Below are 16,284 nucleotides of genomic sequence, written 5' to 3' on the forward strand. Positions count from 1 at the left end.
TACTAAGTTGCCAGACGATCACATTTGATTTATGGATTGAGTAATGTTTGTTGAAATGGACTCATAGTTTTATTTTTGTTCTTGTGTGTTGAGCATCTTTCTTAGTAGGATAAGCCTCAAATTTCACCACATGATCTCACCTGGTTTTGCTGCTGTTTTATGTTGCATGACTAAATTATCTTCCAATACCATTTTTTATTGAGGGGTTAATATTTCTTGTGGAGTTCTTCAGTAATGTGTTCTCCAAGAGCATCTTGTTGAAAATATACTCTTGAGATGTCTATGTATTCATTTCCTCAAGAATTATTTTGCTTTGTGACTAGAATCACTGTCACCCATTTGTGTATTTGATTGTATGTGTACATGTGTGTATGTGGAACCCATTCAAAAGTCAGGTTCTCATGTAATTTATTGAATAGATATGTGAAAAGAGAGGTGGCTTCCTGTCAGTTTGGCATTATTGATATGATCCAACTGCGAGAAGTTATTGCAACACTTTGCATCTGTAAAGGTTCACAGTGGTTGCACCTCTGCCCTTTGCTTTGGCCTTTGGTTCCTTTTATCTTGTGGTGAAGGCTTGTTGTGATGTAGGCATGACCTGTCCTAAAGTGTGCCTGAAAGTCAATGGCTTGCTCCCAGAACCAAATGCCCAGAATTTTCCTTCCCAAAGGAATAATCTCATGCATTCCAAGTGGCAACAATTATCCTTTTGGGTCAAGTATATTTTAATGCACCATTTACAAAATGACTGATAAGATTGACATAACCAAATCCTTGCCTATGTTCCTGGTGGATTTTATTGGCAGTTATTTGAGTCTAAAAAGCTGGGAGCAATCTTTTTTTATGTCTTTGTGTAAGTAAATTGGGGTCAAGCATACTGAAGCATAGAAAATAATATGGTGTCTCCTATATATGTATATATTTCCTATAATTAAAAATCTATGTGTCTAGTTGTGTGGGACTTGGTACAACATATATTTTATGAAGCAGAAGAAAGGAAAATTTCAGAAAAGAATCAAATTTCAGATTTGAGGTTTTGGTAGGCCATGCTCTAATATAGCCTGAAGGAAACTTTAATTTCCAGACAGGGGAAATGATTGTCTCCAAGTTCTACCAGATAACAATGGTAGAGGCCACTTCCCAGTGGTATAATTCATCTGTGCACAAATTGAAGTCTTTATGAAGCATCAACCAAAAATGGTTCTCATAGCTTTGTTCTGGTTCACAGAGTCCCATTAGCTTGCTAGACACAGATATAAGTATCATGTTATCAAGTACACACTATTTTATGTGAGTGATATTTTTGTAAACACTTAGGGAATGGTACATTAAACCTATCAAAATTTGGGGAGGGGAAATAGTAATATGTCAATATTATATTGATACCCAATGGGCAAAAAAATCAAATTTTTGTTTAATGACAAATTGTAGGTTATCTCCCAAAAGAGCAAACAAGTAAAGTCTGTGATGAAGAAGAGACACTAGATATTTCACATTTGTTATTCATAACTGGTGAAGAAAAATTTTATTTCCCTCATCATGAAGATTCAAATCTTCTACCTGAAAAAATTCAATAGGTGATGCATAACAAAATATTCCATAGCTCGAGGCCTGGAGCTACTGTGCTCAAGGAAACAGATGTATACAGTTCTCTGTCAGACTGAGCCTTTCTACCCAGCTCTACCTGAATGTGCTTAATTCTTAGAGACATAGAATTCAATTTTAAAGTGGGAGTAATATTGAGATCAATTGCTCCAACTCCTGGCTTACGTTTATTATGAATTATTGCTACTTTATATAGCAATGGTTTCTACAGAAACCATGCATACCTATTTATGCTTTGATTATATATAAGACTTCTGAGAGATTGGCACTTCACATACCAGTACTTTAGAGGAAGTGTAGACTCCTTTGGTCTACCTGAATGGACTGAGTTGCATTCTTTTAGCTGATGTCACTTCTGTTTCTTCTTAGAGAGGAAAAGAAGCACTCTTGGAACTGAGACCAATGAATTCACATTTTCCTTAACAAATAGTTGAAAAGTCCATATAGCATGCAGAGCTCTAAGTTTGTTGGAATGAAATCTAGAGCAAATAGAATCTATTCATGCTTTGTCATTCTTCTGCTAAAATATAGATTCCTATAGACATTGTCTATTTGCACCTTGTGGTTGTATGAAGAACCAAAGAGCAAGTCTAGATGTAAACATTACCTGAGAGCAAAAGAAACAAAAAAATTATCCTTGGGAAAGATCCCCACCAAGCCTTTGCCTTCAGTTGTCATAGACTGTTTTTCACATTTCACAGGATTGGAAGAAAAAGTAGATAATTTATAGGTTCCTTGAAATGAAGGCAAGTCCAGCTCTGCCAAGAAAATGTCCCTATTAGAATTCTGCTCATTGATATATGAGCTTTTTTTTCCCCTTGGAGATTTTCTTGATTCATCACATGATACATCTCAACGTTTCTATCTGATAAGGTAGGGAATTAGACCAAGTTGGAGCTAGAGATTTATTTAAAGTGATGCAGAGGGAGGCTTTTGGCAGTCAGAAAAACAAAACAAACTTCACATTGGATACTCTTTGAAGAGATCAAAGATCTTTGGGAAGATTTGTGCATTCCCATTAAGAGGTCAATCACAAACTCTACAGGGAGTTGGCATTTCACAGGAACAAATAACATTGCCTCTGTCTACAATCCTTATATGTTTCAAAAAGGAAAGATTAGCACTTTGAGTTCAACTCGCTAGATTTAGGATATGGACAAAAGATTTAATACCTAAGATATTAAAAAACAGTATTTTCTTCAAAGAGTTGGAAATTTTGGATCTTTACCAAGAAGGCATATAATGTCCTAGTCCCTTGGAATCAGAGATGCATCCTAATCTACCAAACCCTTAATTGTACAAACACAGTCCACCACAGCCAGCATCTTTATCTATCTGAATTTTTTTCCTTTCATTATTCTCAGGAGCTGGGTGGTTGTTCTTTTGATTTCTGTCTGAGAGGAGACTTCAGCTTGATCTGAAGAGCTACTAATGATATGGTCTCATCCCTAGTTTAGCAGTAATTTAAATCTTCTCTCCCCGGTCCAAAGAAGACAAGAAAATATCCTGGAATCACATGTCCCAGGAGGCCTAGGAGATGCATATGTGTGCCGTTTAGGTAGCCACTACGTTTAAATATCAGAGAGATACTTTACTATACAGGACGAAAGTCAGTTCAAATTAGCCCATGTCTAGACTCCTTTAAGAGATGACACATTTCAGTTATTGCAATCAGTAAAAAAAAACCTGTTTCACTGCAAATAGGCTACCTCCTGGGTAATTTACAACATCAGTGGAAAAAAAAAGAGAGAATGAAGGTGGTACCATGAAAGATCATCGATTTCTCATTTAGTTGTTGTAAGTTGGTACTACAAGTAGTGAATATGTGCTCAAGGATCTACTGTATGGAAGTCTCTCATCTCATAGCACATATTTTCACTCCTGCAGCAATACTTAAACACTAGTGATATTTGCCTCATTGTATACATAAGCAAAACAAAGCTAGACTATGTCCACAGGCCCAAAGACAGAACTTGAGGTTATGAGGCCTGAGATAGGGCCTTGCTCCTTTATCAGCACTGACAGCAATCCTAAAATTTAAACCGACATGTGACAAATCTTTTTTTTTTTTTTTTTTTTTGTGGTTTTTGGGTCACACCCGGCAGTGTTCAGGGGTTATTCCTGGCTCCACTGGCAGGCACGGGGAACCATATGGGACGCCGGGGTTTGAACCGATGACCTCCTGCATGAAAGGCAAATGCCTTACCTCCATGCTATCTCTCCAGTCCCGCATCTGACAAATCTTTCCTCTGCACCGTGCTAGCTTGACATGGCTGTCACCAGTGATCTCAATCTGCAGTCTTTGGAATGACAGTCCTCAATTTTTAGGATAGGCCAATTCTTATTCATTGATGAATAAAGAAAAGAGGAAAAGAAAGTTTGCAGTGATAGAAACCTTGCTATTATCCTCTTTCCACTGTGACATGGTATACTTGATCATGAGAGTGCAGTTAATGAAGCACAAAATGTGAAAACAGGAAGCAGGGCTCTGTGAGAGTCTTATTTTGTGCCTATATGTAATACAGACATCGATGAGTGTCGATTTTTTTCTTTAAAATTACATTGTTGAAATCACTCAGCTTCTATTTTTACTCTTTTGTGTGAATACATATAAAAATGTAGACTTTTATAATGTCAAGTAACTTGATCCTTGAAGATTCCAGAAATATACACAAATCTTCACACATGTTGGTGTCCTGCTCTTCACTCTGGGCCTACACTTCCTTAGAGATAGAGTGTTTGATAATAGGTTCTATGTTTCATTCTTTGGGACCATCCAAAGAAAAATTTGAAATGCTACTGGAAATAATTCCAATCTTTCGCTTGCTTATAGTAATAAATAAGTACCAATGACCAATGAGCCTTCTGTGCATCCACTCACTAAATCCTATGAAAAAAACCCTTTACCATCACCCCCAATTTGTTGGTGAGAAAACAAGTTTGAGTAACCTATTTATAATCAAGTTGTGATGCTGAGATTGATCCAAGTTTTTGGGCACAGTCAAGTATAAAAGCCACTTTGGAGTAAAGAGAGGTAGGAAAGTATGCAAATTAAATATGCTTTTTGAGAACCACATTTAGTTAACCATCTAAACAAGTGCTAGTCTTTAAGTGTAGAAAAGCTGAGACACTGGTCTACCACCTTGTTTATAACTGCCAGTCCATTGATTGACCTGGATGCAGGACTAGTGTTACTTCACAGGTGGAAAAATAAGTTGAGGGAAAAGGTTGGTCTAACGATAGAAGATTTGACCCATTATGATCACAGAGTGTCATGGGACTTTGAAGACCATACGAAGAGTTGGCAGAAGGGTAATTAGCAAGTGCTTCTACAACACTGCACTACCTCATCGATGCTTCTTTTGAGTCACTTCCCAACTCCTAAAGATTGTCACTGTTTCCTGAGATTCTAGAGTAGACAACTTAAGTTTCTTGAGTTTTAGGATTATTTAGTATTAGTAGCACCAAGGATACTAGTTACTGGGAGGAAATAATGGCTTCCTTCCATCTAGTTATGAAGGTTCGTAATGGGTGTTTCAGTAATTATGCACAATTACTTTCCAGTGATGACAGATTGATATCTCCTAAAAAAACCCAAAAAACAAACAAACAAACAAACAAAAAACAGATAAGAGTTACCCTGGATTCTGTCTTTGTTATTTCAGCCCTATTACTGTTGGCTTCTTTGCTTTTATTTTATTGCATGGTTTTACCCTCCAAAATGATTCCATATTAATTACCATTCCCCAATTTTATTAATTTAGATAACTGAATATTTCCTTGAGCTTACATGCAAACATTTATTACCTTAAAAACCAGTTTTTCAGATCAAAGAAAATCTCAGTTGTATCTATTGCTGCATTTAGTGTCCCTAATTTTTTTTTAATCCATTAAAAGCCCAAAGCCTCATATCAATCTCTGTGTAAGACATTCATGGATTCTGATTTTGATCTACAGAAAATTAAACTTGATTTTTTCAACCATCTATTAGATTATGATACATGTATCTCTTTTATCATTCCAAACACAATTTTATACACTAACTTGTTTATTTCACCTTGAAATAAGACAAAGTATATTAGGCTCATACTTTCCAGAAAGAAAAGTCATTTTAGGGGTAACATGGCATTTGTTTTCCCATTATAGCTTGCCTCATTCAGTAAGCACTAGGTACATACCTACTCAAACACCACCATACATATTTCTAAAACAGTGGACTGGAATCATTAAGCTTTTCCAACTGCTGGCATTTTTCCTTTTCACTGTTTGGGTAGTAAAGTATTAGGGTTTCATTTTTTTTGCACATGGGACCTACTTACTTCCAAGTCCTTATCAATGTTGTGCAGATGTTCTGTTTGCTGCACTGATAGTGTCTTGTACCATTCCCTGCAGTTTGTGGTGTGCTATGTATATGTATATTTACGTATGCATATAGGGGTCCCATTAATGCTCCATCATCTAATGGCAAAATGATATAGTGAGAACTTATTATATGGCAAAACACCCCACGGGCCATTAGTCACAGTTTGTAAAGAGAAACAATGTTAGAAACTTGGCCTCAAATAAGAAGCCCCTGATGGCAGCATTTTTCTATAAATCCTGGCCTAAAACTCTAATATTCATTTATAAGAGTATGCCATCCTCAAAATCATAAATCTCGAAACAACTAGACCGCCACAAGATATTAGGATGGCATTACCTAGCTATGTATGTAGGACAGTGAATATCTGGACTCTAGAAAAAAAATCTTTGGGGAAGCATTAACTAGTGGGGCCCCTATAAAAGAAACTATACGCTGTGTAGTCTTCAAGGTTTTGTTTCTATACCAACCTCACACATGTTTCTTTTCTTCTTTTTTGTTCATTGAGCAGTATTTTAATTAATCCTGGAAATCATCTTAAGATCCAAGAAGGTACATTAGGATTTTTCATTGCAAGTGATGCCAAAGAAGTTAAAAGGTAAGTTTTTACGTTTTTTTAACCTGCCTTCCTTTCTGGCCCAACCACAAGTTGACCTTAAATTGCTCAAAGCCCTAAACCCATAAGTTTTCATTATTCTATAGGCATCAAATTGTATTGAGTCTTATGAAAAAGAGAGAATGTTTCATTCTCTGTCTTTTTCTATAAAACCCTCTTTACATAAACAGTTGTTCATGCTTTCATTGTAATAATGATATTTTAGAACTAATAGGATTCAGTGTCTAACCTTACACTTGCCAAAGAAGACAACTGAATCCTAGAGAGTTGAAGTCTGTCCTGATTGTTCCTAACCCGATCATGTAATGAAGGAAAAATGGCTCTTAGTCTCGTGCTCCCTATTATCTGAGCAGGTTTACTCAATCAGTTTTTCTTCTTTAAGTGTTGGGATTCATTCTTAAGAGTTGAGATTCATTTCAGATGAAATATTAGATTGGTTTTATCTATCTGTTAATTGGTTCAAGTTGTCAGGCTAAATTCTTAAGCCTCTGAAGGTGATTTACAGTATTTCATTGGCCTTGATATTGTACAAATATTTATTAACATCTCTAAATTCATTTATAAAGCTTAGAAAATAAGAGAGCTTTTATTTTTTATTACTTTACTTTTTATTTTTATAAAAATTATTTTAAAATAATTCAAAAATTATCTAAATTATCATAATTTAAAATCTTAAAAATAAATTAAATATTTAAATTTTAATAATTTTAAAATATTTAAGATTATTTTCATTTTAATTATTGTAATTATTTCAACACAATGGTTACAAGTTACAGGTTGGGTTTTTACTTTTTCATAGTTATGAAGTTGTTCATGTTTGAGTTTCAGTCATACAATTTCCAATACCCTCTTCACCAGTGCAGATTTCCCGCCACCAATGTCACCAATTTTCCACCTGCTCTCCCCATTGCCTTCCCCCATTGGGGCAGACAATTTCTGTCTGTCTCGCTCTCTGTCTCTCTCTGTCTCTCTCTCTCTGTTTTTGTCTGTGTTTTTTTTTTTTTACCTTTTATACACTGTAGTTTGCAATTTTGTTACTGAAGCGGTATCATTAAGAGGGCATTTTGAAAAGCACTGTGCAATATTGTGATTTTTTTAAAATTCTACGATATAAGTTGGGTAAGCTTTACTTGCTAAAAATGTACCTCCAATGGTCAGACAGGTCACTTAAACACGTTGCATAAACTATCTTAAATAAATTATTAATTGAGAAGGCCTATAATTATATCAACCTTTTGTCTTCATTTAATGAATTTTACTCAAAGCCAGGGTTGTGCAAATCCTCAAAATCACCTTGTAGGGCCAATCTTTTAAACACTCCCTCTTGACTTCTCCTCATTGGAAAGCTGAGTTGGCCACACACACCTACATCCCATACACAGGTGGCAAAGTCTGATTCACAAATGGTCTTTGCTTTTCTAAAAGTAGTATTGAATCATTCTACAGAAGTTTTCTGTGGTATTTCATCCTTGCTAGATTGTTCAAGGTACCAAGTACTAGGTCTTTGATGAAGTCATTTAATCCTTGTACTAACTTTATGAGATAGGTGACAATACTGGAACCATAATCTTTCCTATTTTACTAATGAGAAAATCAATGCCTGAATTGGTTAACTCAACTTCCTCAAGTTACACTGCAAGTGAGTAGTGAGTAGTTTTAAACTAGGAAGTCCAGTTCTGAATTCTACTCTCAATTATTCACCAAGAGGTGAATCCTGACCTACTGAGCAGAGATGATGGTATCTGGTAACTCATCTTTATTTAATTTCCTCCTGCTTCACCCACTCTTGCAAACTGAGCAATACAAGTGATAACAACTTGTAATTAAAAATGTGGGATGGAAAAGTCAAGCAGTTTCTTAAAGCTGAGCTCTTTACCAGCTTAACTTAACTTCTGCAAATTGAACATGGCTGCCATAATCCTGATGCAAGAGAGAAAATTTGCTTCCCCAGTTCATGGATCCTTATTCCTCTCCAGGAATATATTGATTATTAGATTCACCTGAGAGAGAAGAGTGGGGATAAATGGAACTGAACCCCAATCCTGGTCTACTGAAAGAGAACGTAGTGCTCTCAGACCCAGACTCAGAGACACAAATATCTTGAGGCAGCATTTCAGTTTTACCTACCAGAGACTCAGAGCCCAACAGCATCATAGACAGATTATGGGGACCTCCCAGATAGCAAAGAGAACATGAAGCTCCCATTTATGTAATTCTATTTCCTGTGGTATCTCTCACTAATGAATGTCACAAATACCATGCAGTCCAAAGAAACAAATTACCTCCTATATTAGGGAGTGCAGCATGTCTCATTTTGGTGCTTTATGCAATTCACAAATACATGCTGACACAATCAGCTACAGCACCAGCCTGTAATTTTCTGTGGTGGGTGATGTGTCAGAGCAAATGCTGTCAGTTAAGGCTTGCAAATAGATGCAGACTGCAGGAAACCATAGAAAGAACATTGGAGACTCGAGAAAAACAAAACACATTTTGTAAATATGGAAAAGCAGATTACGATGATCTAGGATTGAATTTTCATTCTCCGCTGCAAAAAAAAGTCACATAAGAAGTTAATGGATTCTAGCTCATTGACACTTGGAGATGCAGTGTTTTAGGAAAAAGAGAGCCAAACCCTCCAATTATAGTTTTAGAAAGGCACTTTGGGAAAAGCATTTAGGCTAAGTCCTTTACTCTTTGCCACTTAACATATTTTCTCTGTAACTAACCTTGCAATAGCATTTCGTACAAGTCACAAGGTGGTAGCTTATAAACTCAGTTTGGCCTGCAGAAATGATTTTTTTTTCAAGATGCAAAAGGGAGTTTATTCGACTAGTTGAGGTCCAAGTCTCATCCAATCTTGACAAAGACCCCAAAGCAAAATCTTAGCCAGCTTATATAGACTTCACAAGCACAAACAGCATTGATTAATACAAACAGTTCAGGGGCCAGAGAGTAGCATGAAGGTAGGGTATTTGCCTTGAATGCAGAAGGATGGTGGTTCAAATCTTGGCTTCCCATATGGTCCCCTGAGCCTGCCAGGAATGATTTCTCTGACTCATCTGACTCAATTTTGCTTGTCCAGAGGGCCTTAACAATAAGAAATGTTAAGAAATGATTATTTTAATAACAATAAAAAGTAATGAATTAATTGCCAAGAGGAAAATGACATGATCTTTGTATCAAAACCCTAAGATGATTTCTCATGAAAAGTATCAAGCTCTCCCATTCATCAAATACCTGCAAATTATTCTCTCTCTCGAGCACTCCATACTAGGTTATGAGGAAGATCGTGGTGAACAATAGAGATATGCCCCTGCTATATTTTGTGAACCCCTTTTTCAGGGAGGAAAGAGTTGAAATTTTGTTCTGACATTGTATAGTGGGATTACTGGTTGCGATTGGGTATAAATGAAGGCTGCTCGTAGGCATAGATGAACTGAAATAACCAAGCAAATATAAAGGTAGTAGAAAAGAAACCATTAGTAGTAGATTACAAGTGATGAGGAACTGTCATGAGAAAGGGTTTGCTATATTTTTGGAGATGAAGACAAGAAAGTGTGGCTGGATGAAGAGGCTGGTGAGATGAGGCAGGAGAGCAGGAATTTCCATCATGGTTCCTCTGAACTGTTCCTTTTGTCTAGAGGGCAGGGTTGTTATAAAATGGAACCATTGGCAGTTTTAAGCTTGGAGTAGAGTATGATTTATGTTATTAAAACAACTTTATACCTATTTTATAGAGAACATGGTACAATGGAATAGGAGAGGTGTCTGTCAGAGAGGCTCAATGACTACTATATATTGTAGGTGAGAAATGCCAACTTGGACTAGACTCATGGGCCAATTCTCCATGGCATGCATTGATGAACTAGAAGAAGTGAGGGGTAAAAAGAGAAATCAAGAATGGAGGATCTTGAGTCTGGGAAATATTTAACTGATTATGAGGTCTCCATATTATTGAGATGGAGACAATCAGATGACGAAAAAATGGAGAGGGGAATTCAGAGTTCTCTGTGGGCTCTGTGAAGTAAGATGATATGCCACAAGAGCAGTTGAGACCAAGACTCTAGAGTTCTGGTAGATAAGGACTTGAGACATTTCGTGACTTTATCCATTAAAGTCTGGACAAAAATTAGACAACACACTTAAATGGGAAAAAGTAGAATTTTCTGAGGGAACTCTTGTCAGGCACCCCAGAGCTAAGGAGAGAGGGGGGCAACTTTCAGATGGAGAGGGGAAGGGAGGAGGTCAGGATAGAGTTAACCACACAAAAAGGCTGTCTGGCAGGAGTTGTGTTAGGATAGGCAACAGCAACAGTTCATGACCCTCAGAATTTTGTCTCCTTTTATTGGCTAAACATAGTAGGAAACCTCATCTTCCCAAACATGTCAATGACATTGGCCATCATGTCAAAGGCACTGGCTACATGCTGCCTGGGGAAGGTGTAGGAGTACATGTGAAAGGAAGTAGAGAGGAGAGCAGGGAGAGTTGAAGCAGGGGGTCCAGAGGCAAAGAAGATGGTGGAGAATGTGGAAAGGCCCCCAAAATTCAGGGGCATGGGTGTAAATTAATTTGGTCAGCACAGCTGTTTCTTTGAGGCAGACTCTCTCAGATGCAGAGGGCAGGTATGCGGAAAGTGGGCTTTGCCAGGTGACCATGAACAAAGCCAAATTATGGGGGTAGTTAGAGCACCACCTCGCAAAATTCAGCTGCCAAACCTTTGGTAAAGTGTCTCCAAGTCATCTGAAATACTTGGTTCCATCCACATTTCACACAGCAACATTGACTCATACCCCTGTGAGGATTTTACAGAACTTGGCCCTCATTCATGACACAAAGTTTCCTTTGTTGTCCTTTGCTCAGCTCTTTCATTAGAGATATGCTGAAGATTTTTGACTCTGGAAGTCCACTCTGTGAGTTTAAACTCTGATACTGCCACTGTTAGCTCTGTGGCTTCAGGCAGATCACTTAAATTCTCTGCTTCAGCTCCCTTGTATGTAAAACAAAGATTAAAAACCATAACTTCTTCAAAGGATTATTAGAGAATCAAATACACTTATGCTTCTTAAATACCTGCAATAGCACATTATATAACTTATAGGACTGTGTCCTATAATTGTTAGCAATTATTATAATTACCATTTGCATTATTCTAGGGCCAATGGATAGGGGCAGAAACAGCAAACAAAGTGGGAGCAAAACTGCTTTCTTTCTCATTCTTCTGCCTTCACAGCAATTTACTTTTTTGTTTGTTTGTTTGTTATGGAACCACACCCAGCAGAATTCAGAGCCATCTCCTGGTTCTGTGCTTAGGTTTCACTCCTGGCAGTGCTCAAGGAGTCATTTGGGACATTGGGGATTGACCCTGGGTCAGTTGCTTAAAAGGCAAACACCCTACCTGCAGTACTATCAGTTCCAGGTCACTGTTTATTGTCATTCTTCTCTCTCTCTCTCTCTCTCTCTCTCTCTCTCTCTCTCTCTCTCTCTCTCTCTCTTTCTCTCTCTCTCTCTCTCTCTTCTCTCTCTCTTTCCCTCTCTCTCTCTCACCATGTGGACTAAAAGTGGCATTTAAAGAAATACGGGATAAAATGCAAGAGCAGAGGCTGGAGCAATAGCACAATGGCAGGGCATTTGTCTTGCACACCACTGACCCAGGACCTCGGTTTGATTCCCCAGCATCCCATATGGTCCCCCAAGCCAGGAGTGATTTTTAAGCGCATAGCCAGGAGTGACCCCTGTACATCACCGAGTGTGGATGCCCCCCCCCAAATTGCAAAAGCAGAGGGAGTATTAACCTTGAATTTAGAAGCCCTGGAGCTAGCCAAGTTCCAGAACAACACAACTTTGAGCAGGCATGACAACCTCCTCTACTGGAAGATGAGGACATTGAGTCCCAGAAACTTGACTGTATGCTCTCCAAAAATCTCTCCCAAATCTTAAAATTGGTTTCCAAATAGTCCCAATCCCAAGTGAAAATCCTTCAAACAAACAAACTAAAATATAGAAAAGAGAACCAGGTGCATAAAGATGGCTGACTGTGTGTTAATTTCATCATAAACCTTTTTTTATGGAAAGACCATGTTGATTCCTGGCATGGAATTTCATGTTGGGCGTGGTGAAGGTCATAAGCCAGAGATTTTATTAGTCCCATATTCAGTTATAATCCTGTTTCAGTGAATTTAATTTCTTCCCAGTCATAAAAAGACATGGACCCCCCAGACTGCTCTAGATACTGAGGATTATTTTTTGTTTTTGTTTTTTGTTTTTGGGTCACACCCGGCAACACTCAGGGGTTACTCCTGGCTCTATGCTCAGAAATCGCCCCTGGCAGGCACAGGGTACCATGTGGGATGCCGGTATTCCAACCACGGTCCTTCTGCATGAAAGGCAAATGCCTTACCTCCATGCTATCTCTCTGGCCCCCTACTGAGGATTTTTTTTTATAGTACTCAGTTTTTCTCATGTAGAATATCTTTGATACAGCATCCCATGTGGACCCTTATATCAGGTGGAATCTTCTGGTTTATTCATTGCCTCCTCTGAGTCTTCTACTCAACTAAGCCTATAGTATCTCTGCCTAACCCATTCCAGTGGTCAGCTGAACTATGTCCCGTGATGAGAAGAAAACCTTCATTTAGTGTCTATCCAGTTTTAATATGAATGGGAACTTTGAAATCCCAGAAGGGGGTTTTACAGAAGATTTCTGACTTAGCTTTTGTTTTTATATCCCTTCTTACTTTGAAAGGAAAGTGTGCTTTTCAAAGATGGCAAGGCTAGTATTTTTATTTAACCAAGGAATGGCATCTTTGTTTCCCCTTGTGTGTGTATCTAACTAGACCCATAAGGGTTTCAGAGATGGGTTGTACTTCCTTCCAAGAGCTAGTTGCCCATGGGATCTGTTGAACAGTATTGATGCTGGGCTCAAAAACAAGAGACAAACAGTGTGTCTCATTGGCAACCTTTCCCTCCATTTCTTTTCAAAGAAAAGTTTATTAAAAGAAGCACTAACTCAAATTGCAGAGTCCTGTGTTTGAAAGAAATGGTCTTGCAACAAACATTTCCGTCTGTAGATGTCTAAACCTTTCAGAAGATTAAAGGAAATTAGTGCTGGCAAGTTTCATTAATTTGGCACCACAGTGGAGGAAATGTGGTCCTCATTTTATTGGGGTGGATTATGAAATGTGTCAGTTTTTCCATTCTCTTTCTCCAGGGCATTTTTTTACTGCAAGGCCTGTCATGATGACATCACGGATCCCAAAAGAATAAAAAAATGTGGCTGCAAACGGCGTAAGTTGTGCTTCTTTCTCCCTTTCTTCCCTCTCATCTTTTACTCAAAGCTCATTTTCCATCTCTACTTCCTACTAATGAGAAACACTAAACATCAAGAGTTTTCTTGAAAATGTTTATGTTTCATCCAACAGTTTAAAGAGTCATGAGATAAATACCTGTCCTCCCAATAGTAGAGCAAAGGATGAAAAAGCTCCAGCATCAACTAGTAGAGAATCTAGAGCCTCTTGATTCTAATTGGATGCCTAGGTAAATGTGTCCCATTGAAAATAGTGAGTATGAAGATGATGAGACCATGGATGGGGGATTGTTTCACATAGTGATGTTCAGTGGATGGGGGACCACCAATGTAACAGTGATTGTACTTGAACTGAAAGGGAAACTGAGTGCTGGGCATACCAAATGACATACCAAATGAGAGTTGATATTGGGCACCAATGGTTAAGCATTTTCAATATGATGTCCTTTACCTGACCCAATAAAAGAATGTGGCCATCACCAGTAGACTTTCTTTGTCATTCTCCCACCCCATCCTCACAGATGTTATTGGTCTTTAGATTGGGCCCAGTCATTTTTGGCCTATCTTTTCTCAAATCACTTCCAAAGGAGCTTGCCAGTGAGGCCTCTTGAGAAAGTAAGTCAGGAATGTTAAGTCAGGGATCATGAATACCCCAGCACTTTAATTGGGCTCTGCCTTGAGAAAGCCATGCCTTTTGCAGTGATTATGGTACACTGCCTAATAAAAATTGTTGACAAATGAGAAATAAAAATAAAAATAACGGTGTATTTCTTCATATGGTGACTTAGTTTTTCCAAAGCTCTTTTTGATCGTTATTGTCTTTGATATTCACCATAACCCTGTGTAATTGGCAGGGAGTGTTATTTATTATATTCCAATTTTAATGAGAGGATGAAATTGCTAAGATCAAGACCCATCTGATAGGGGTTTAGACACACCTAAGGACCCTAATAATTTTTGTTTTGAAAGAGAGAAGAGCTGCATGGGTACCCTGTAGCCTCATGCGGGAGAAGAAAACCAGGCCATAATAAAACAGTCCTTCACAAGCATAAACCAGAGTGAGCTCCATTGTGGAGTTACATTAACTGAAAAGGAGGAGGAGAGGAGACCTGATGTCATGGGGAAGATGTGTTTTTGTATAGTGATTTCCAGGGCACAGTGAACCACAAATTATAAGGAAAGATGTACTAAGCTTTTTTTCCTTACTTCTCTCCTCAGGGGAGAAACACTAAATAATACATAAATAGGTTATAAATATTGTTCTCTTGGGGAATGGTGAAGACCTCAATCTCAGGGGAAGTTTTGTCCAAATTCTCACTACTTTTTATGTTTTGAGCAACTTAATTTCACTGTTTTGTTCCATCTTACTCAATGAACTCAAAACAATGTCAGTTGTCTCCTCTCCTATTTGGGACATATCAGAGCAAGTGCCTCTAACTTCTTGGGGCCTATGAGTTCTCTAATCCTGATGTGAAGACTATCAACAGTCATGTAAAGTGCAGAAAAATGCACTTGCCATTTGGTCCCCCAACTCTGTGATTCATTTCCTCAGGCACCAAAATCACTACTGCTGTGTCTGCTGTGAACACAAAAGCATGACTCTGCTGACCAGACCTGCCTCAGATCACCCCAAGAAATAAAAAACAACATCCTGGGGTAAAAGTCAATTAGAGATAGTAATAACCACAAGTTGAAGCAACTCTTGTAGTGCTGAGAGTTCAGAAATGCAGAACAGTCTTGGGACCAGTAATTCATGACCAGGCATTGACTGAAGAACCAGGTCTCATGGAGAGTTCTTGGGAGCTAGATTTCTCTTCTTTTGAATTATTCCTTTGGGTCAGGCACCATTCTTGGTGCTAGGGCTGAGTAGCTGAACAAACTAAACTCACTGGCTTTGTAAAACCTTCACCAGTATTTGGAGATATAAACACAAAAGATGATAGGAACAATGAGATACAACCAGACAGAGGTAAGTGCTGTGATGGGAGAGGAGAATGCTGAGTGTTAGGGGCCATGTAGGACTGCTGCTTTAGCCAGAAAGGTCTAAAAAGAGGGAAACTAAGGATCAGGCCTGGTCTAGGAAAGAACAAGGACAAAATCCAAGAGGCAGAAATAAGTCTGGTGTGTCTGAGGGAAGGAAGGCCACAGGACTGGTGACTTGGGAAGACTAGTATCAGGAGCAATCAAGAGAGGAAAGCAAGGAATACAGTAAGACACTTGAATTTTAGGACCATGATATGAAACCATTTTAAACAAGGAAATGGGATCATCATGGACCTTCCTGATGATTAAATAGAGAAAAGACTCAATCATTAGAGGTAAAGGTAGAAGTGAGAAAGATTTTCTTAATTCCTGCTCTAATTCTGCAGTGAGCATCATTGTTTACTAGAGGGAAAC

The 16,284-nt window shown here is 38.2% G+C and overlaps 1 protein-coding gene across 11 annotated transcripts in view; it reads left to right on the top strand.

Moving 5' to 3' along the window:
* KCNMA1 (potassium calcium-activated channel subfamily M alpha 1) overlaps nt 1–16,284 on the top strand; it is a 676,533-nt gene that overhangs the window by 531,847 nt on the left and 128,402 nt on the right. For 10 of the 11 annotated variants that reach the window (XM_049789608.1, XM_049789616.1, XM_049789609.1 and 7 more), the window contains 2 exons: nt 6,477–6,563; nt 13,792–13,868. The exons of the other annotated variant lie outside the window; for it this stretch is intronic. In XM_049789608.1, the coding sequence (XP_049645565.1) occupies nt 6,477–6,563; nt 13,792–13,868 (164 nt within the window). The remainder of the gene's footprint in view (nt 1–6,476; nt 6,564–13,791; nt 13,869–16,284) is intronic. 11 annotated transcript variants of the gene reach the window in all.

Source organism: Suncus etruscus, chromosome 15, assembly GCF_024139225.1.
Source record: "Suncus etruscus isolate mSunEtr1 chromosome 15, mSunEtr1.pri.cur, whole genome shotgun sequence".
Classification (NCBI taxonomy): domain Eukaryota; kingdom Metazoa; phylum Chordata; class Mammalia; order Eulipotyphla; family Soricidae; genus Suncus; species Suncus etruscus.